Source organism: Oncorhynchus mykiss, chromosome 30, assembly GCF_013265735.2.
Source record: "Oncorhynchus mykiss isolate Arlee chromosome 30, USDA_OmykA_1.1, whole genome shotgun sequence".
NCBI lineage: Eukaryota > Metazoa > Chordata > Actinopteri > Salmoniformes > Salmonidae > Oncorhynchus > Oncorhynchus mykiss.
The window spans coordinates 20,390,714-20,413,580 of record NC_050570.1 but is presented as its reverse complement, the minus strand read 5'-3'; the positions used below and the strand labels follow the sequence as shown (position 1 = coordinate 20,413,580).

At 43.1% G+C, this 22,867-nt stretch overlaps 1 protein-coding gene across 9 annotated transcripts in view; it reads right to left on the bottom strand.

Annotated features, from left to right (window-relative positions):
* Positions 1–22,867, bottom strand: part of LOC110521516 (nuclear factor 1 C-type) — a 123,068-nt gene that overhangs the window by 75,967 nt on the left and 24,234 nt on the right. For all 9 annotated transcript variants that reach the window (XM_036968482.1, XM_036968487.1, XM_036968486.1 and 6 more), the window contains exon 2: positions 8,141–8,672. In XM_036968482.1, coding sequence (XP_036824377.1) covers positions 8,141–8,672 — 532 coding nt within the window. The remainder of the gene's footprint in view (positions 1–8,140; positions 8,673–22,867) is intronic.

Sequence of the window (22,867 nt, the reverse complement as noted above, 5' to 3'; positions counted from 1 at the left end):
GTGACTGTTGTGTGTCAAATTGTCACTAATATGATAATGATCTAACTGTATTTACTCAAGATGGGGAAAAGTTCTTAGTGTACGTTCCCATTAGACAAACTCTATGATGTACATATACTGTAAATAACACTGGCTGAGAATGAGAAGTGCTTTATATTAATGTAAACCTTTAGGACCCAGGACTAATGAAAATAAACATCTCCCCTGCTCCAGTACTGGGCCATGGCACTCGGGTTTGGGGAGGCTGTTGGATTGGCCAGCTGCTCTGCGGCTACAGTAAGGTCCTGGAGGTTTTCAAGAGATTTCATTAGAAACATCAACAGTGGGAGAAGCAGGGCGGCCAGCTGAATTAGCTTCTTTCGAACCATGATTCATGGAATCAGGTGGTTTACTGAGTGACTGGAATGAGAGTATAAACAACAGCTCCAGGACTTGAGGCGTATTTTCCTCTGATACACAGGCGTAACGTAACACGGCTCTGTGGAGAGGATTCTGACGAGTGACGCCTGACGCCCTCCCCCAAATAACAGTCTGGCAGTGTCGGGACAAGGCAACTCAATGAGCTGTCTTTCTGTATGACAACAGCTGCACATAGATTCTGATTAAAAAAAAGATATATTGAGACTGTGAGACCTCCTCACTCTCTCTATATATGTCTGCCAAACTCCCCTGTCCTCCCTCTCCTTCCCTCCATCCTCTCTTTCTCTTTTGTGAATAGCTGGGAGTTGGGAAAGAGATTCCCAGTCGTTGTTTGGCCTGAATAGAGGGACCTGGAGGAGAGGTAACCTCCGATTCCCAGAGAGACTGATGGCCTCATCGCCTCCACACAGGATCACTACTCAAATCCACTTCTCCTCAGCTCCAATTAGCTGTGGTGGGGAGCCCTGCTCTGCTCTGCTCTGTCTGACCAGACCACAGGGCCTGGGATAGACCAGGAAGGGAGGGAGGGAGCCTAATGTTAGGTCACTTACGTCCCACCCTTCCCAGCAATTAGGGAGCATATGAGTCTGCAGCTGGTCTGGAGCTGAAAAACAGCAATGGGAGGGTGTTAGCACCAGCAGTCTATACCAGGGTTTCCCAGACTCTGTCTTGGTCCTAGCACGACACCGCTGATTCAAATATCCAACTCATCATCAAGCTGTGTAGTGCTAGGACAAAACCCAAAATGTTCACCCAGGGGGGCCCTAGGACCGAGTTTGGGAAACACTGGTCTGTACCACCTAGACTAGAGAAAATGTGGCTGCCTGCCTGACTGCCAGGCATCAGGGATGGTGAGCTGTTTGTTAGCTGTAATGTTATGAGTAACGTTATGAGTGGGGTTTCAGCAGCACAGAGAGGATTTGGTCTCATAATGGTTTGGTGGGGGTGTTAAATAGCACACAGACAGGGAATCAGAAAGCACTGTTATAACACAGAGACAGGGAATCAGAAAGCACTGTTATAACACAGAGACAGGGAATCAGAAAGCACTGTTATAACACAGAGACAGGGAATCAGAAAGCCCTGTTATAACACAGAGACAGGGAATCAGAAAGCACTGTTATAGCACAGAGACAGGGAATCAGAAAGCACTGTTATAACACAGAGACAGAGAATCAGAAAGCACTGTTATAGCACAGAGACAGGGAATCAGAAAGCACTGTTATAACACAGAGACAGGGAATCAGAAAGCAATGTTATAGCACAGAGACAGGGAATCAGAAAGCCCTGTTATAACACAGAGACAGGGAATCAGAAAGCACTGTTATAACACAGAGACAGGGAATCAGAAAGCACTGTTATAACACAGAGACAGGGAATCAGAAAGCACTGTTATAACACAGAGACAGGGAATCAGAAAGCACTGTTATAACACAGAGACAGGGAATCAGAAAGCACTGTTATAACACAGAGACAGGGAATCAGAAAGCATCAAAGCACTCTGCTTGAAAATGTCAAATATAATCCTCCTATCTGGTAGGTAGATATACACTCTATGGTCTATATATACACCTAAGTTAAGTTCTAGGCCTAAGTTCAAATGAAATTGATCACCAGTCATCACTAGGCCTACTACCTTAAATGGTTCAATAACCATTGGCCCTAAATTCTGAAGTATAAAGTTGAGAACCTGAAAAGCATCTGAAAACAGTATCTGCATTAAATTTTGTATTTTTTAGACAAAGAAAACAAGTGTTCTTTTGGACGTGTTACTAAATCCAAGTCCTCATTTAAAGATCATGATTTGAGTCCAAATTAACAGATATTGATGTATACCTAAGACCCCTTGCTGTGCTAAAATGATACTGCAAACACAAAGATCTCTTTAGAAAGCCAATGAGTAACAACAACAGCATATCTCTAATTGAGCCAGTGTTGCATGGTGCTACTAGTAATCAGACACATTAGTATCCTTACGCCTCAGACAGTTTGCCTATCTGAGATCTCTCACATGTCCACTGACACCTCTCCAATGCAGAGAGCCGCTCCAATGCAGAGAGCCGCTCCAATACAGAGAGCCTCTCCAATGCAGAGAGCCGCTCCAATGCAGAGAGCAACTACAATGCAGAGAGCCGCTCCAATACAGAGAGCCTTTCCAATATAGAGCCCAGACTCAGCACAATGCATGCATTCTGCCAGCACACTCCCAGCTCATCGATCCACTAGATTGATTACCATAGAGCTGCAATGACTTTCCCCCGTGACCTCCCTCTCCTTCTCTCTCTGTGTCTGTGTGCGCGTGTGTGGGTGTCTGTCGTGTGGCTCAGCTGGTAGAACATGGCGCTGGCTGTATACACTCGATACTGTTAGTGGCTCTGGATAAGATACTCTGCTAAATGACTCAAATGTATTATGAATGTGTGTGTGTGTGTGTGTGTGTGTGTGTGTGTGTGTGTGTGTGTGTAAGCCACGGTGGTAATAGGGAAGGATAGGGTTGTGAAGGTGACCACAGTGGAATCACAGCCACAAACTCCCCGCTCTACGTCATTCCATATTGACATATGGAGCCGGGGGGGTCAGTCCCATTTACAAGCAGAATGAAAGACTCCTGCCAGGATCATTCTCACCCAGGTGTTATTTCTGTCCACTGGGAGTGGGAGCCCTAAGGACCCCAGGTGGTAGACAGAGAGTATCCATAACTACATTTACAGTAAACAAAAGGCAAACTCATATTTGACCATGTAGACTAATGACTTATTTAACTTTAAACATACGTGTTTGAATATTGGTCATTAACACCACTTCCCAATTGATTCATTCCTATGCTGAACCACGTAGCCTACCAATGAACGTAGCCGGGTTCAAGCCAACATTGACGTTGCTTCAATTAAATGTAAAGGCCATTTATACTTCATTTTCTTTCCATATCAGTCATACTATTGCACCTTCAAACTACTGGCAGTGATCTTTGATAATAACCAGAGGGGGAAGGCTGGATGCTGACAGTAACATTTGTAGCTGTCCAAGGTGATATAATTAGCTCAAGTGTCTATGACAATCTGTTTCATTGGCTGTTAAATAACTCCAGGTATGAGAGCAGAACACCTCCCCCCCGTCAGAGGAGAACAACACTGCTGAACTTGACCCTTTGGAGGCCCACTCCTCCTCCCATCCCTTCTAAATGTCAGTTGCCAGAGCCGCAGAGCACATTCCTCTGTGGCTGTGTTGACTGAACATGCGTGTCTGTGACTGAGCCTGAGAGAGCGGGATCTCTCTGAGTCTGAGCCTCTGCAGCAGGAAGCGGCCGCCACAGTGCAGGGTGCAGATTTACGGTATGCTGCTCAACGGTCACAGAGACAACTGTACAGTGTGGTAGTTTAGTGTGTGTGACATAACAGCATAATGTTACAGTGCACACACACAATGTGTTTTTTGTGCAGTGCCGTGGCAGCAGATGGAGGAGTCCGGAGATGGGAGGGGTTCACGGGCAGCTCGAGGCAGAGAGGCTGAGCTCAGATTCTCAGTAAGTGCTCACTTAGAACTTGGCACTGTCTCCTCACAAGAGTGTTTTGTGAAATTGGTCAAACCACCGTACCATCTATTGTGACAATTTTTATGCTATATTGAGTTTAATAAAAAGTCTTCAAACACAAGAAAATTTCAGAATGACAGAAGACAAGTAGAACCTGTTAAAAGAGTTGGCACAGTTACATTGGGTCATCATTTATTATTCTGCAATAAAAACTATTACCACAAATATGAGTAATAAGCCAAACAGGGGAGTTGTGTAAACACATTATTGCTGCAAATTAAACTCTGATTAACATAGAGGCAGAAAACAACAAGCTTTAACCCAGCATCATCCTTGGGGATCCAATGCATGCGGGAGTACTGCACTCTGCTCAATTAGTAAAGATACCAAAACACAGGCCAGCAAATGAGCAGAGACCAACACAGCCCAGCTGGTGTTGCTGTTTGATGGCTTAACACTGCTAACACTGCTCTCCCTGTCCAACCCAGAGATGAGATCAGGGAGGGAGGGAGGGAGGAGGTGGAGAGAGAGCTCTGATGAAGGAATCAGAGCACAACATATCCTTGGAACTGAAAGGGGGGTCTGTGCCTTTAAGAACAAATGCTGACTGGTTGCCTCTCTGCTCTCCCTCTCTCTCCCCCTCCTTCCTTTCCTTTCCCTCTCTCAGAACTAGCCTCCTCGCTCCCGCCCTCCCTCTTTCTTTGGTCTGAGTGAAAGTGAAAAGCTGCAGCTCCTTATCAGAGTGTTTACAGCCAGGAGTTTGTAGGCTATTAGGCAGGTCAGGTGACAGGGAGGCTGTGCTGCACCATGACCCAGACATCTCAGGGTGAAGGTTGCCTCAGGGAGGGGTGGGGGGGGTGACAGGGTTTACTGGTGGGAGGGGCCAGAGCCAGCCAGGCCAGAGGTAGATCAGTGGCAGACACACAGCCCAGCTAGTTTATTTGGTTCCATGGAAGTTGTGGGAACGTATGTTTTTGGTTCCATATAGGTTGTGGGCCAAAGCTATATGTTTCCTGACTTGTAAAACTGAAGTGAACATTTCGCCTGTTCTGGGAACGTTTATTTTTAGGTTGCAGGGAGGTTCTGAGAACATTTTACTCTGGTTTCTTTAAAGTTTCTTGGGAGGTTTAATTAACGCTCTGAGAACAGAAATTATAGGTTTTGGAATCACTTAAAACTTTCACTGAATGTTTCATTAAGACTTTTAATAACACTGTCAGCTTATTTTGTTTTAATTTTTTTTAAACTCAAAATACAGATAGGACGAATGGAAATTAATTTCCTCAGGCATTAATCATGTAAACATATTTATTTTTGTTTGTGACAAGGCATCAGTGAGAATTGAACATATAATATTTTGCTCTCGATCGATGGAATTAGTCCAATTCATCACCAGGATGAAGCTAGCATGACATGTTTTTTGCGCATACAAAGCTGTTCATTTTAGTCTCTTCAAACAGACCCCATTTCAAAGGAATCAAGCACTCATTAAGAGGCCAACACGTGAACAAACGCAACAAGATAAAGGATAGAGCGAGTTATGTTGATGCTGAGAATGGAATGAATATGTTTTTAAATAACATTCTTAGAACATTCTCTTAACGTTACTAAAGTTTTTAACATTCTCAGAACAATTTGAGAACATTACTTTAAATAGAACCATGAGGAAACTAGTTTCCTAACCAGCTGACGAACGTTCCTAGAACATTACAAAATTGAAATGAAATGTAACCACATTTGAACTTTTAGCAAATGTTCTGTTAAGGTAATGAAATAAAGTTTCATTAAAATAAAGTTTTTTTGTCAACTTCCGTAAATGTGCTGAGAATGTTCCAACGCCAAGCAACTGTCCTGCTCCATTCCCAGAAAGTTGTGGGAAGGTTGTATGCAAACTAACCATAGGTTAACCACGCTCTCATAAAGCTCTAAGAAACATATGGTTCTCAGAGCATTATGTGCTAGCTGGGATGGTTCTCATAGCATTATGTGCTAGCTGGGATGGTTCTCAGAGCATTATGTGCTAGCTGGGATGGTTCTCATAGCATTATGTGCTAGCTGGGATGGTTCTCAGAGCATTATGTGCTAGCTGGGATGGTTCTCAGAGCATTATGTGCTAGCTGGGATGGTTCTCATAGCATTATGTGCTAGCTAGGATGGTTCTCAGAGCATTATGTGCTAGCTGGGATGGTTCTCAGAGCATTATGTGCTAGCTGGGATGGTTCTCATAGCATTATGTGCTAGCTGGGATGGTTCTCAGAGCATTATGTGCTAGCTGGGATGGTTCTCAGAGCATTATGTGCTAGCTGGGATGGTTCTCAGAGCATTATGTGCTAGCTGGGATGGTTCTCAGAGCATTATGTGCTAACTGGGATGGTTCTCAGAGCATTATGTGCTAGCTGGGATGGTTCTCAGAGCATTATGTGCTAGCTGGGATGGTTCTCAGAGCATTATGTGCTAGCTGGGAGCTCACAGCTGAGGACAGAAATAATTTCCAGCACTAGCTCAGCTATCAGGCTTCCCTCTCTTCTCGCCCTCTCTGTCATCTTCCTTTTTCTGTTCACCTCAGGAACAGCCATATTTATTCAATCTAAACAAATACAGCAGATTTTTTTACCTTTATTTAACTAGGCAAATCAGTTAAGAACAAAATGTTTATTTACAATGATGGCCTACCGGGAAACAGTGAGTTACCTGCCTTGTTCAGGGGCAGATTGACCAGCACAGAAAGGGGCAGGGGCAAATTGACCTGAGATTGACTAGCACAGAAAGGATTTCAGCTTTAGGCCTGTCATATTGAGAGTCAAATGTGGACAAAATCCTAAATAAAAGATGTTAATAATTAAGAAGAAAATAAACTAAGCTAACAAGCTTGAAAAGTCTTGTAAAAAAAAGTATTCAGCTAAGAATGTATAGCAAAATGAAAGCAATTACTGATAATGTAACACAACACACACACACACACACACACACACACACACACACACACACACACACACACACACACACACACACACACACACACACACACACACACACACACACACACACACACACACAGGCCATAGAGAAGACCCTGTCTGTCTGCTCTGCTCACACACAGAAAGGCTGAGGAGGGTCTTCTGCAGTGCTGAGTCCCTGCATTCAGTATATCGTACAGCAAAATAATGATTTTACCTGCATATGGAGCCAATTGCTTCCCATAATATTTCCAAACTGTTTGCATTGTAACATAGGCTGACAGTAGCAGAGGATTTATTTTTATGATCATAATTGTATTTGATGACAAGCTTTGCTCCTCCCTGCCACTAAAGAGGTCTAATAGAACAGCCAATTCGCTTAATAGTGACCTGGCAGGCTTGTTGAGACCTATGGCAGGGGCCAGGGAGGGGCTGCCTCCTCTGATGGGACAACTCCTCCTTGGCCTCTGCCATGGGTCCCAACCAGCCTGCCAGGTCACCCCACTCTGAGCCAAGTAGCAGAGGATGCAGAGAGTGGCCCTGTCTGATGGCTGCTGGCTCTAGCCCTGAGAGGCACCCTGCCTGCCTGTCTGTGCATCAGCTGGTGCCCAGCTTTCCCCTCTAACTACCAGGCTACACCCTTTTATTAAACACTGTACATTAACACATCTCTGAGGCTGGCGTTCGAAATCCATGCTCATTTAAAATGATTTACACTGTCAGGACTTGGCTCCAGTTCATTTCTCTCTTTCTACTTTCTTCTCTCTCGCTTGCCCTCTCTCGCTAACTATCTGTCTCTCTCGCTCTCCCGGGGTGGCAGGTAGCTTAGTGGTTAAGATCACTGGGCCAGTAATCTGAAATGTTTCTGGTTCAAATCCCTGAGCTGGCAAGGTGCTAAAATCTGCTGTTCTGCCCTTGAGCAAGGCAGTTAATCCCCATTCAGACAATCCCCCGCACCACTCTGATTCAGAGGGGTTGGGTTACATGCACAAGACACTATTCAGTTGAATGCATTCAGTTGTACAACCGACTAGGTATCCCCTCACTCTCTCAAGACCAACTTCTACAGTGCTGTGTGACTCAGTAAAGTGGTTGTTCAAAAGATCCTCCACTGAGTCAACAGTTGTTCACTACGCCACAGCATCTGTGTAGACTTCCTCCACTGACATGACACTGATGCAAAAGGAACCGTTGATAAAACACTAGCGAGAATGTGAGTGCAGTGCAGTACCTCTCTCCTGTACGAAGTAGGCCAGGTAGAGGTCCAGCTCCTTGACCGAGACACTGATGTGGTGTGGCTGGACACAGAGGATGGGGTTGTTGCACGGCCCAGCCTTGACCAGGCGCTCTCCGTCCGTGCTCTCCAGCGGGATGCCCTTGAACAGGATGACCATGACCAGGTCCAGCCTCCATACCTTGTCGGCCTGACGCAGGCAGTCGATCCTCCTCATCTTGCCCTTCTGGTCAGGGTTAGAGAGGACACAGCAGGGGGGCTTCTTCCCCGTGATGGACAGCACAAAGTCCTCGCGGCACTCAGGCCGGATGTCCTTGCGCAGTTTGGCCAGCAGACGCGACGCCCACTTCTGCTTGACCTCGGGCTTCTCTCCCAGCAGCTCGTCCTTCACTGCCCGCTCTTCGTCCTTAGTCATCCTTTTCTCGTGCTTCTTGAAGTACTTGCGTTTGCGCGCCTGCAGGTTGAACCAGGTGTAGGCGAAGGCACGCACATGCGGCAGAAGGGCCTCGATGAACGGATGAAACTCATCCTGGATAAGTGGACAAGAAGAAAGGGGTAAGTACTACTTTCTACATAAATGTACCAGAAGCGACCATGCTGTATGAACCGTAACCTATAACAGTGTATACAGTACATGTGTATGGAACCAATTACTGTAAATAAAGAAAAGTGCAACCATAGTGGTTATTTGTCTCCATGCTCAGTGGAACACCACCACCAACAGTAATCATTTATTCAATTATGTTTTGTTGATTATTTGCCTTCTTTTGGTCAGATTTTCAACAAACAAAATATACATCTGCATGACTTTGGGGCACCTCACAAGCCACAGTTGCTTTGCTGTTTAGCCCACAACGATTGAGCAATGTTCTCTTGGTATCTCTAATTACTTCCATATTTTCACTGAGCAAAAATCCCATATGCACCAGCCTGCCCTATAAAAGGCATTCAGAGATCATTTGCACATATAATTTGCAAAACGATATAGTCTAATATATAGGCATGGTGCCTACGTTCATGTGTTTGCATGTCTGCAGGTTTAGCCAAACAATGTATAGACTAAGGTTTGTTTATGAGCACATCATAGGCTATAAATGCATGCATATGTATGTATGTGTTTGTTCTTGCTCATGAAGGCCCATTAATTGAGTGATTGTGTGCAAAGGGGTAATCCATCCAAATGTAATACAATGTCATTTGCACATACAAGCTGAGTTAAAGATTTATTGCGAGTACAGTGCTCAAATCTGTACAACCCACTTCTCATGCTGCCCTTTAGGTTTTGTGTATTTGCCCTGGTGTCCATGAAGTTTAACCCTTTGTGGAATACCGGTGTCACAATATCAACTCTCCGGTGATCATCATCTCTTTCAATTAACTGTAACATTCCAAAATAGAACATTGTAGGATATCCTTCCTCAAAGGGTTAACGTGTTGGTTAATGGCGTCTCTATGGGCTTCTTGGTGTCCACACAGAGAGGTTGGAGTGGAGTGGAGTGTGAAGGTGCTTCAGAGAGCCCATACAGGCCCTAGGAGCCGGCCCAGGGAGCGTAATTGGACATGACTGTATTACACTGCAGATCTCATGCAATTAACAGTCTGCAATACTGCTCTCGGAAGCACAACATTTGAAATGCTTCCAGCTTTCTCAACCATGGCATCCTGCTCTGAGCAGACGACATCGGTTTCAGATATATCTATTGTTTTGTTTGAATCATTCCTCCCATACCAACATTACATTTGATCCAGGGATGGCTAGTGTATTATTTTACTACAGTTTGCATTAAATAAAAGATGCATCATGTCCTTGCGGGCATTCTGTATGATCAGGTTTATGCTTTTTGAAGTTTAATCGTAATAAAGCATCTGTGGTGGCAGAGACAGCATCCTTTATTCCACGTTTATTTAGTCTGGCTTCACTGTGTTCCTATTCAGGACAGTTATAAAACAAATATATTGAAAGCAGCGACTCCACTGAGAAGAGGAAACCAGTTGTATACATCCTATTTTAAACAGTAACAGCAGGACAAATTGTGTTTTCATGTCCACTTCACTTATGTCAACTTTATATCTAAACAGGGTTCAAAGAAAAGAGTCGGCTGTAATTTCGGGGTTCAGAGTCCTTTGTCTTGGCCTGCTGAACGCAGAGCGCACATACACAAGTATGTACAATCAGTGCCGGAAGAGGGATCATGGAGAAGAGATAGAGTTACTGTGTAAATGTTCCAAAGCTAACAAGTAGAGCAGAGAGAAACTCTCGTGATAGAAACCAGAGGCCTGGAAACCAGACAGACAATCTGGGGCTTTATGAATTTCCAAAAAGAGAAGGCAATTCAACACTGCCACGGGTACAACAAACTCACAGTATGTCTATTTAACAGTTACATAACGTTTGTTTTTAGTAGAGAACGTTTACAGCGGAGCTGCAGCTCTCCAGTCAAGATGAAGAGAGGTTCGCTTCCATTTCAGGCATTCATAATCATATGTGTTTTAGCCAAATGATAACACCACAAAACGTTTAGGAGGGAAAAAGACTCAAGATATTGTAACAATTTGAGTACAAGGCCAAGTCCATTTTCAATGTGTGGTATACTTCTCAATTGGGTGCCTATTTTGCCTATTTGTGTCTAGCTCGCACAGACAAGACTCCTGACCATGGATGTTCCCCTGTCTGGCCCATGGATAGAGTTCCTCTCATTAAACACATTGAGCTGGAATATGAACACCAACCACCCCTGCAGCAAAAGTAAACACTAACATACTTTCATTGAGGTTAGTTCCTATTTTTGAAATATTTCCATGACATTTAGAGTGAACTCCAAACGTGCATTTCTGGACTTTAGGGCATGTCCCTCTTTTCCACTTATCCCTGCCTCCCTTTTATGAGGTCCTTATGTTTTCATAGCTCCCTCCATCCACATACCCCCTAGCTACAGCATCCATCTGTGCAAACTAGACTTTTACAGGCCCCTAATGGTAGCCTCTAGCCACACAAACCTGTCCTTCTTTCACCTGTGCCCTACCGTCTCTCTGTCCCAACCCCACAGCAACACGGGACAGTTTCTTAACTGTACAGGTGAATAGAGGTCTGAGACCATCATTTAAAAGTACCCAATAACCTAGTGGTGAAACTAGTGTTGCCTTATCGAACGTTAAGGTAGTGAACGTTATGATAAGGGTTACTTACATGGAGAAAATCGGACCTCTCTGAAATCAAAATGGATGGCCCTCCCCCTAAACCCTCCCTGAAGCTTGAAAAAAAGAGTGACCCTCACCTATGCCCAAAATAACACCTAAAACAAAGTGGATAGCAGAAAACATGTCTATACCGTTTACCATCACTTCTTGGACAGACCAGAGCCTTAGATATGCAGTTTTAAAAACGTTTTTTTTGTCCTGTAAGCATTGCATGGCAGCACAGGAATTTTGATAGTGTACAGGGCTGCAGGCCAGAACGTTGTGGGTTTGCAGACCACTGTGGACAAGGGTAGGGGTGGAAAGATCTCCTTTATAGTAAAAGCATTGCATGAGTCTATCATCGTATTTCATGCAATTCTATGTCATTTTACATATTAGCAGAATATTTTTTAATATCACACAAATTACAGAAATGACATGCTAAGAATGGACAGAGAGATAGGTCCATGTGTTCATCTTATCATATTTCTCCAATGCCAAATCAGTGTGACATGTTTGCAACGAAGCTCTCCCTGTTTGCAAATAATTAAATCTGAGATGTCATAAGGAATCTGAGCATGTTACTTGCATAGGTTAGGCCTACCTTTCCACTCCAGACAGATTAAGCCTACTGATGCAGAAGATTTTAAGCTTAAACTGCTGGCTACTCTTCTTCCGTGGTTTAACCCAGCTAGTGTAGGTAACAAGGTAGGTATGTGTTTCCCTAAATGCTGTCTGGGTTTAAACATCTTCTACACAGAAAGTGAATATCTCAATTCATAATTCAGATTACTTCCAAAGCAAAGTCAATTTTTGTCTCCTCGGCTATAGAAGGTTGTAGCTCAGCGTCTAAATGTCAAAGAACCGAACCAATTATATCCCCTTATGCACCGGAGCTACATCTTTCCCGGGCATTTTACAGCTTGTTTATAGCATACAGCATCGCGGACCTAAGCGCTGTTATAGATAACTTTATATAACCAATCCTTACATTATTCTAAATCTTAAACTAACAATGGGTAGGCCTGTGCTTTTTGCCATTTTCTGTAATTAAATGTAAGCCTATGGCATGCATACCTTCTCATACGCTCTCAATTCCAGTTTTGGTTTTAATTCATTTAACAGCCTTCACTGACACAGAGGTAGGCTATTTAAAGACTGCATGGTGGGTGAAGGAATTGACCGACAAAATCAATGTGTATAGCAGCCTAAAGCTTAATTTCGTCTGTAAAACAGGTAGGCCTACCTCTTATTTCTTAAATAGGAAGACATATCCTCTAACACAAAGCCCTCTTGTTGTTAGTAAAGTCTAATTAAAAATGAGTACGGTGTAAATTAATTACGCCTACTCGAATTTGCCTACTTTCAGCACCATGAGCTGTCCATTTCCGATTGATTGTGCCGCGGCTGCTGCTTCAAGTTCCAGCCCCACAATGTAAGTTATTCGAAACTGGCTTATTGTGAGGTCAATAACTATGACAAATACATAATGGGCAACAAATACATTGTTTTGAATAAAATATATTAGAGTAGTAGCAAACTATCAAAGTCCTTCTCAAACTGAACTGAACATAGGCTTTAACAGGGATCATTAACTAGATTCAGCCGTGGGCCGATTTGTTCTTGAGCGGATGGTCGGGGGCCAAATTCGGACTTGGACCGCCAGTTGGGGAACCCTGGGGTTATAGGCTAGTCTGTGCGCAAGATAATGCATTTTTGGACTAGGCCTATCCCTCAAAATAGGCACACTTAATATTGCGTGCCCAGAGTTGAATCAGAGATGAGGGGTGGCATCGGGCACACATCGATATATAGTCTAATAAGCAACTAATTCTAAAACACTGAGAAATATAGACATTTCATCAATTACAAATGACATGACCCTCCCCCATTTTCCTCCAGTTAACCATTCTGTAAATGTTGATCCATCCATAACTACAGAATTAAAGATGAGAATGAAAAAGCTGTGCAGAGTAAAGGAGTTGAGGGAAGGAGTTGAGAAGTGGACCCTCTCTCTCCTTTCCATATTGGGCAGGGACCCGCTCCAATGGAATGCTATGGTTTTTCTACAATCAAAATCAGAAGGTTGCCTTGACTTCAGATTTGTTTACACTCTGACGATGAGAATGTTATTGATAAACAGAGGTGATGAATGAGTTCCCATATGGCAGACCGACTGCAGATCTTTGATCAGAGCCTGGGTCTGAAGGTAGCTCAGCGCAGAGCAGAGGCCTGCTAAGATATCTGTCCTGTGCACCTATCAGTTTGGCCATTCAATAGTATTTACTGGTGGCTACTGACTGGAGTCAGAGTGGCCAGAAATAACCTGAGTCCAGAGCCCTGCTCACAGAGGAAAGACATGGCCATCACAGCTGTGTTTGTGCAGTAATTGAATCATTTTGTTTTTGCAGAGCCCAGGGAGATGTGTTTTTATTCCTGCTCGTTGCTCGGATACCATTTTTATTATGTCTTAAACAGAGAATGTAATTTCTTTGCAAATCCTTTTCCGAGGAGACAGGAATCGGAGGGGGAGGTTGGTCTTTCTAGCAAATGAGAGAATGGTGGAGTTGTGGTCAGATGCACAATGTTGCCATGGTCACACTTTGTGCCAAGCACATGCCACAACCCAAGCAAAGAAAGAGAGGTGGAAAGTATTCTTACAGTTGATGAAATAACACATCTAAGCTATGGAACTTTCAAATGACTTCTACAGAATCTACCACCTTTGTCATCAGGAAGGTTGGTATAGCCTTACCCTATTTTGCATTGTGAATATTGTAGGTACGGTATTATAACATCAACTTAAACTGAAGAGCTGTATTTTTCCCCCCATATTCTCTTTATCGAGGCAAGTGTGATGTTGAATTCATTATGCTCAGAATTTACACCTTTCTAAGCTTTCATGACAAGAATTCCTCCCTCCACACCCCATCCTGCACTGTAACTACAGCAATCGCCAGAGGCTCTGAATCAAAATGGCAAAATCTCCTTCCCTCTCTCATTTCAATGCTAATGGTCGTAGAATACTAAAACAGCTGATTGCCAAGAAAGCCGAAAACTGCTCTCTGCTAGTACCAAAGGCCTTCTAACCACACTACCAGCCAACTACACCTACAAAAAGGCACAACACTGGAGAGGAGGGAACCAGATTTAGAAGGAAAGCGACGAGGGTGTGACTGGCTAAACACTGACCATCCATGAAAGTGTCTGCAGTGTCCATCTCCTCCAGACCATCAGCACAGTTCCACTCTTTTCCTTGGTCAGTTATGGTGTGAAAAGCATCGTTCCCGTCAAGAACAAACGATCAGTAATAACCCCAAGACTGCACCAATCTCACCACTCATCTCTATTACAGGAATGTCCCTGCGTGATTCTGAATGTAGATATCTAAATAACTGTTAGCTCCGTTACTGAGTAATAAATAGTTAGGGAAAGTGTGTCGGCCTGTTTCCAGCAGGGCCGTGGTATGGCTGTGCATGTTAAGTGGGTCAAAGGGGATGTTGTGTTGACTTCCAGCAGTGAGTCATCCTGCCTAGTAGCTGCACAATCGCTGAGTCAGCCCTCAGCCACGCACAGTGACAATAGAGGGCAGGGAGGAGGGATGGGCACTGGAACAGAGGCAGCCAGCTACAGAGGAGGGAAGACTCACTGCGGTATTTGGGTTAGCTCACTCTGTCGATCTCCTTCGCTGCCCCACATGGAGGCTACAGCTTTGTGACGGTCTCACAACTATGGAGGTGCTCCGTCAACTGAAAGGGAACATTCTGACCTTTGAAATGTTGATCTAACAAACTGTATTTTGTGTTTCGTCGGTATAAGTTCAGAGTCAAACACACCATACTCACTATGCGGCAGTATGAGTTCAGAGTCAAACACACCATACTCACTATGCGGCAGTATGAGTTCAGAGTCAGACACACCATACTCACTATGCGGCAGTATGAGTTCAGAGTCAGACACGCCATACTCACTATGACTCAATTAAATACTGGGAAAAACCCATCTGCTATTTCCACGTCAAAGTTCTTTATTAGTGTTGATGAACAGAACACTCATTCTCTCCCAAAGTGAGAGAGATATGTGCATGTGGTGTATGTGGCCAGTGGTGTAAAGTACTTAAGTAAAAATACTTTAAAGTACTACTTAAGTAGTTTTGGGGGGTATCTGTACTTTACTTTAATATTTTTCACTACTTTTACTTTTACTGAACTCAATTCTTTAAGAAAATATTGTACTTTTTACTCCACAAATTTACCTTGACACCCAAAAGTACTCGTTACATTTTGAATGCTTAGCAGGACAGAAAAATGGTCCAATTCACACGCTTATCAAGAGAACATCCCTGGTCATCTCTACTATCTGTGATCTGGTGGACTCACTAAACACACAGGCTTCGTTTGTAAATGTGTGATTGTTGTAGAATGCCCCTGGCTATCCGTAAATAAAAAAAACAATAAAATGGTGCCCTTTGCTTTGCTTAATATAAGGAATTAGAAATGATTTATACTTTTACTTTTGATACTTAAGTATATTTTAGTATTTACTTTTGATACTTAAGTATATTTTAAACCAAATACTTTTAGACTTTTACTCAAGTAGTATTTTACTGGGTGATTTTACTTTTACTCGAGTCATTTTCTATTACGGTATATTTACTTTTACTCAAGTATGACAATTGGGTACTTTTTCCACCACTGGTTATGGCCATTGTCCACGGCTCTTCTTCTTCTTCTTAGAAAAGACTGAACATTGCATCTGTTTCCCACAGTCTCACTGAAAGTAGTGAGGGTGCATCATTCCTTGCCATTATTTGAGTGGCAAATAAACCTCATTAACTCCACTGCAAGCTATTAACAATACATGCTTTATGTTGACGGATCTACACTATAAATACAAAAGTATGTGGACGCCCCTATAAATAAGTGGATTCGGCTATTTCAGCCACACCCGTTGCTGACAGGTGCATAATATCGAGCACACGGCCATGCAATCTCCATAGACAAACACTGGCTGTAAAATGGACTTAAGGAAGAGCTCAGTGACTTTCAACGTGGCACCATCATAGGATGACACCTTTCCAACAAGTCAGTTCATCAAATTTCTGCCCTACTAGAGCTGCCCCGGTCAACTGTAAGTGCTCGTATTGTGAAGTGGAAATGTCTAAGAGCAACAACGGGTCAGCCGCGAAGTGGTAGGCCACACAAGCTCAAAGAACGGGACCACCGAGTACTGAAGTGCAAAATCGTCTGTCCTCGGTTGCAACACTACCGAGTTCCAAACTGCCTCTGGAAGCAATGTCAGCATAAGAACTGTTCGTCGGGAGCTTCATGAAATGGGTTTTCATGGCCGAGCAGCCACACACAAGCCTAAGATCCTCATGCGCAATGCCAAGTGTCAGCTGGAGTGGTGTAAAGCTTGCCACCATTGGACTCTGGAACAGTGTAAACGCGTTCTCTGGAGTGATGAATCACGCTTCACCATCTGGCAGTACGACGGACGAATCTGGGTTTGGCGGGTGCCAGGAGAACACTACTTGCGTCAATGCATAGTGCCAACTGTATAGTGCCAACTAATGTTTGGTGGAGGAGGAATAATGGTATGGGGCTGTTTTTCATGGTTCGGGCTAGGCCCCTTAGTTCCAGTGGAGGGAAATCTTAACGCTACAGATTCTAGACGATTCCGTGCTTCCAACTTTGTGGCAACAGTTTGAGGAAGGCCCTTTCCCATTTACGCATAACAATGCACCCGTGCAGAAAGCGAGGTCCATACAGAAGTGGTTTGTTGAGATTTGTGTGGAAGAACTTGACTGGCCTGCACAGAGCACTTACCTCAACCCCATTGAAAATCTTTGGGATGAATTGGAACGACGACTGCGAGCCAGGCCTAATCACCCAACATCAGTGCCCGACCTCACTAATGCTCTTGTTGCTGAATGGAAAAAAGTCCCCAAAGCAATGTTCCAACATCTAGAGGAAAGCCTTCCCAGAAGAGTGGAGGCTAATATACCAGCAAAGGAGGGGACCAACTCCATATTAATGGCCATGATTTTGGAATGAGATGTTCGAAGAACAGGTGTCCACATACTTTTGGTCATGTAGTGTAATCCCTGCGTCTGCCTTGGGATTAAGTAGCACAAGCAGCCGTGTGTCTGGGCTGCTTTGAGACGGGTCTCTGTGGGCCTTCAACACATCCCATGAGAGCCCCTAACGTGGGAAAGGAGACTGTGAGATAATGACCATGCATGTCTGTGTGTACATAGGACGGTTGAACATGTGAGTGTCTGGCTGTCTAGGCTTGGCAAAGGGCTGTTATAGTAAAAGACATCCTGAGAGAGTAACTGATAATGTCGTCTTGCCTCGTCTTCAAAGGGCTGTTATAGTAAAAGACATCCTGAGAGAGTAACTGATAATGTCGTCGTGCCTCGTCTTCAAAGGGCTGTTATAGTAAAAGACATCCTGAGAGAGTAACTGATAATGTCGTCTTGCCTCGTCTTCAAAGGGCTGTTATAGTAAAAGACATCCTAAGAGAGTAACTGATAATGTCGTCTTGCCTCGTCTTCAAAGGGCTGTTATAGTAAAAGACATCCTGAGAGAGTAACTGATAATGTCGTCTTGCCTCGTCTTCAAAGGGCTGTTATAGTAAAAGACATCCTGAGAGAGTAACTGATAATGTCGTCTTGCCTCGTCTTCAAAGGGCTGTTATAGTAAAAGACATCCTGAGAGAGTAACTGATAATGTCGTCTTGCCTCGTCTTCAAAGGGCTGTTATAGTAAAAGACATCCTGAGAGAGTAACTGATAATGTCGTCTTGCCTCGTCTTCAAAACATCAAACAAAAGTCATTTCAACGTAATAAAACATCATTTAGTAGCATGGGAATGATGGGGGTAGGTTTTCTAATGACAAATGTCAAGATTTGAGAACCGTTCAAGAAATCACAGCATCTTAACCATTCCAGTAGTGAAAATAAACTGTGACATTGGGATCAAAATACAAATCTACAGATTTACTCTCTTAATTTGATCACTCTGTTATTTCAGAGAATTTTCCTGTGCGGCAGGAAATGCAAATTGTAGTGTATTGAAGGCTTCTGAAGTTTGTCATTTCCACTTTCACATGTCAGACTTGATTTGCCCTAAAAAAAAAATTAGCAACCAATACAAAAATGTCCATTAATTAGAATCAACATAATAATTCACATTTTCTGTTGCTGCATGATTATTTTCCAGCTGTGAGAAACTGGTCAAATTAAGATAGCACATTTGTGTAGGCAATTTCAATTTCAGTCATGACTGAATCTGAATATTTTAGTTTGTTTGTGGGAGGGAGAGAGTTTGGTGTTTCCTATGCCATTCTGAGATGTCATCAACCATATGTTTTAGATCCTCGGGTGACGAGAGACACCCAGTAATGTCATGACGAAAGATTCAAGAAGTGCAAATTAGGACTGGGCGATATATCAAATTAATTAGATTAATTCTAATGTATGTTTTTGCATGATATTCCAAATACCTGTATCACAAGAATCAGGCATATAAATTGTTTCATTTTATGAGCATTTATGTCCACTTCTTCTCATGTTGTCGTTTCGGTCTCATCTCCTTGGCTTTTTCTTGGTGTGCAGGGCCAGATTAATGAAACCACGAAGCCCTGGTCCATGGGGGGCCCCAAGAGGCAGCAAAAAATATACAAATATAAAATGTAAATAAAAACATTATTATACGTGCAGTATATATTTTTTCACTGCAAGTGCCAACCACAAGAAGACTCAGGAGCCTGCTCTCAATGAGTGTAGACTGCCTGCTGCTGCCTGCTGCCGCTCTGCTAATCTTCAGAAGGAGGGAGGAGAGGAGGTAGGGGCCCACGTGGGTAACTGGGGGGGGGGGGCTGCCTTGATTGGGTAACTGATTAATAAAATATAAAATAAAAACTGCATAAGAAATACATGTGACTGGTCAATTGTGTGAGTCAGGGGCTGGGCCCAAGAGGCAAAAACATTAAGTATTTTTTTTATTATTATATTTTATTATCCAACCACAGGAGCCTGCTCTCAATGTTCAAAATACACCAGAGAGCATCATTTAGCCACAGAGAATCAATAGTTTATAAAAAAAATAACTGTGGATTTAAGTTTTATCACAAGCACAAAATTAGGGAAACACCTACATTGAGCGCCACCATGAGCTGCCAGAACAGCTTCAATGCACCTTGGCATAGATTCTACAAGTGGACCTAAACCATGCCGGGCAAACGCACCTCATACCATAACATCCCTTGTTAACTCAAGTGTTTCCTTTATTTTGGCAGTTACGTGTATGTCTACAGTCGGGAACACTGTATTTTGGGCAGCATGCGAGACAAACATAGGCTACAGCTTGTTGCTTTGTGGCCATAGACATATAATCCATAGAAGGGTTTTGTAACCTCTTACCCTGGTAATTTGACTGGGTAGACTAGCAATGGATGCCAGTCTTGACTTGAATGGGAACTGCCATCTATGGGTTGTATTTCTAAGGTTGGTTGCAGCTGTCGGGGGCCTGCCACTCGCAACAACAAAGATGAGAAATCACTTTTTCCTCTCAGACAAGGGGTTTCAACTCGGGGTTTGGTCCAACAGAATAGATCGTTTGGACACAAAACACAATGCGACAATATTTGCCTAGTCTGTTTTATAAATGTGCAATAAGCATAAAACACAATTATGAATGGAATAGACAACTTGTTCTCATTCTGATGAATAAGCTGGGCCACTTGATTTCAACATCTGAACAAAGTGGACAGGCTAGCATGCTGTTCAAACAGTTGGAGACGGACAGAAGGGAGCGTTCATAACAATTTAACTGTTCTGCCCTGTTAGCTATAAAATATACTGATCAAAAACATAAACGCAACATGCAACAATTTAGTTACAGCTCAAATGAGGAAATCAGTCAAGTGAAATAAATGTATTAGGCCATAATTTATGGATTTCACATGATTAGGAATACAGATGTGTATCTGTTGGTCACAGATTCCTTTAAAAAAAATGGGCCTCAGGATCTCGTCATGGTATTTTTGTGTGTTCAAATTGCCATTAATAAAATGCAATTGTGTTCGTTCTCAGTAGCTTATGCCTGCCCAACGCCACCATGGTGCACTCTGTTCACAATGTTGACATCAGCAAACTGCTCGCTCACACAACGCCATACATGTGGTCTGAGGTTGTGTGGCCGGTTGGACGTACTGCCAAATTCTCTAAAACAACGTTGGAGACGGCTTACAGTAGAGAAATTAACATTCAATTATCTGGCAACAGCTCTGGTGGATATTCTTGCAGCCAATTGCACACTCCCCCAAAACTTGAGACATCTGTGGCATTGGGTTGTGTGACAAAACTGCACATTTTAGTGGCTTTTATTGTCCCCAGCACAAGCTGCACCTGTGTAATGATCATTCTGTTTAATCAGCTTCTGATATGCCACACCTGTAAGGTGGATGGAGTATGTTGGCAAAGGAGAACTGCTTACAAACAGGGATGTAAACCAAATTTGTGCACATCATTTGAGAGAAATAAGCTTTTTGTGCATATGGAACATTTCTGGGATCTTTTATTTCAGCTCATGACACATGGGACCAATACTTTACATGTTGCGTTGATATTTTTGTTCAGTGTAGATCCAAGTAGGCTAAACCTGAAATATAATTATTCCAATAAAGATTCGCTGGTTACTCACAAGCACGTAGGCTTGTGCTTGAGAGATCTGTTTGAATTTTCTATTATGCCTACTACAAGAAGCGAATGTGCATTATGCATATGTAACAGTATAACTTTAGTCTCTCCCCTCGCCCCGACCCGGGCGCGATTCGGGGACACTCTGCACACGTCAACAGTCACCCTCGAAGCATCGTTACCCATCAAAAGCCACGGCCCTTGCAGCGCAAGGGGAACCACTACTTCAAGGTCTCAAAGCGAGTGAAGTCACTGATTGAAACGCTATTAGCGTGCACCACCTAGCCATTTCACATCGGTTACACATAGTTCTGGTTACATTTGTAACAAAAGGGGCATTTTCATAGACTTAAAAGCCAGATCAATGATTACTGCAAAAAAGCAGGTTAAACTATTTTGATAAAATAATGACATTATTAGTGGGTCTTATGATTGTGGACACATAATTTCACAAGCCCTGAATTCATTAGATTATTGCTTACTGTTTTAAATACAGTGTATTTGACCTTATTGTATCACAAAGCTTATTTAGAGAAAACATTACAAAAAATGAGATATATATTTGTGAATCGCCCATAAGTTTGAAAATAATAAAGATATGATTTTTAGGCCATGTCGCCCAGCCCTAGTGCAAATACAGATTCACAATTACACAGTTTGAAGCAAAAAATCAAACGTATCTCTCCACCTCGGTCCGTGCCAGAATGATGAACCTAAGCTGAAAATACTCTGCTGATTCAAGGTGAAACCCCTGATAAGCCCACTTTCCTGGAAATGCTATATGATTAATTTTTTGTGTCCGTGTCTCACTTCTAATAACTTACTTTGCATCTGTCCTCTCCCACCCTCCCCTGGCTTTTTCATACTGAGAGAGATGAGATATGAGAGAGAGAGAGAGAGAGAGAGAGAGAGAGAGAGAGAGAGAGAGAGAGAGAGAAAGAGAGAGAGAGAGAGAGAGAGAGAGAGAGAGAGAGAAGAGATGAGAGAGAGAGAGAAGCGATGAGAGATGAGAGAGAGAGAGAAGCGATGACAGAGGAGAGAGAGAGAGAAAGAGAGAGAGAGAGAGAGAGAGAGAGAGAGAGAGAGAGAGAGAGAGAGGCAATCTGTCAAGAAATTATCTGGTTTGTACCATGAGGTCCTCTACCCATGAGGACTGAAAGTCAAGTTCTGAGAGCAGGATGAGACTGCAGCTGAGACCACCACCACGGTTAGGTTGTTAGGCCCTCAGTGTGGGAACAAGACCACTGCTGCAGCCTGCCATTGAAACTGACAACACTGCTAGCCCGGCTCTGATCGCAGGTGTGCTAGTAGGGCAGAAACAGACAGGCAGTCAGACATTAGCTCCATTGATTGGTGCAGCATAACAGAAAACGGCACAGTGGAGTCATGTCTCAAAATCGATAGCTTTTCAACACCTTTTGCTCTCCCTCTTTCCCAGCTCTCTCAATTCAATTCAATTCAATTCAATGCAAGGGATTTATTGGCATGGGATATGTTAACATTGCCAAAGCAATCTCCCTCTCTCTCTCTCTCTGGCAGTGTTTTTTCTGTGTGTTATGTAGGCTACAGAGTGGACATATGTATACTCTATCTGATCAATGATCCATTTGTTCTTCATTAAATTGTACCAAACACTTTTTTCATTTATTTAACCTTTATTTAACTAGGCAAGTCAATTAAGAACAAATTCTTATTTACATTGACGGCCTAGCAAGAAGCAAAAGGCCACCTGTAGGGACGGGTCTGGGATTATTTTAAAAAGAAGAAAGATACACCACAACTAGGCTGGGGCGATATACCGTTTATACCACATAGCGGGGTATTTCCAAATATCGACAGTA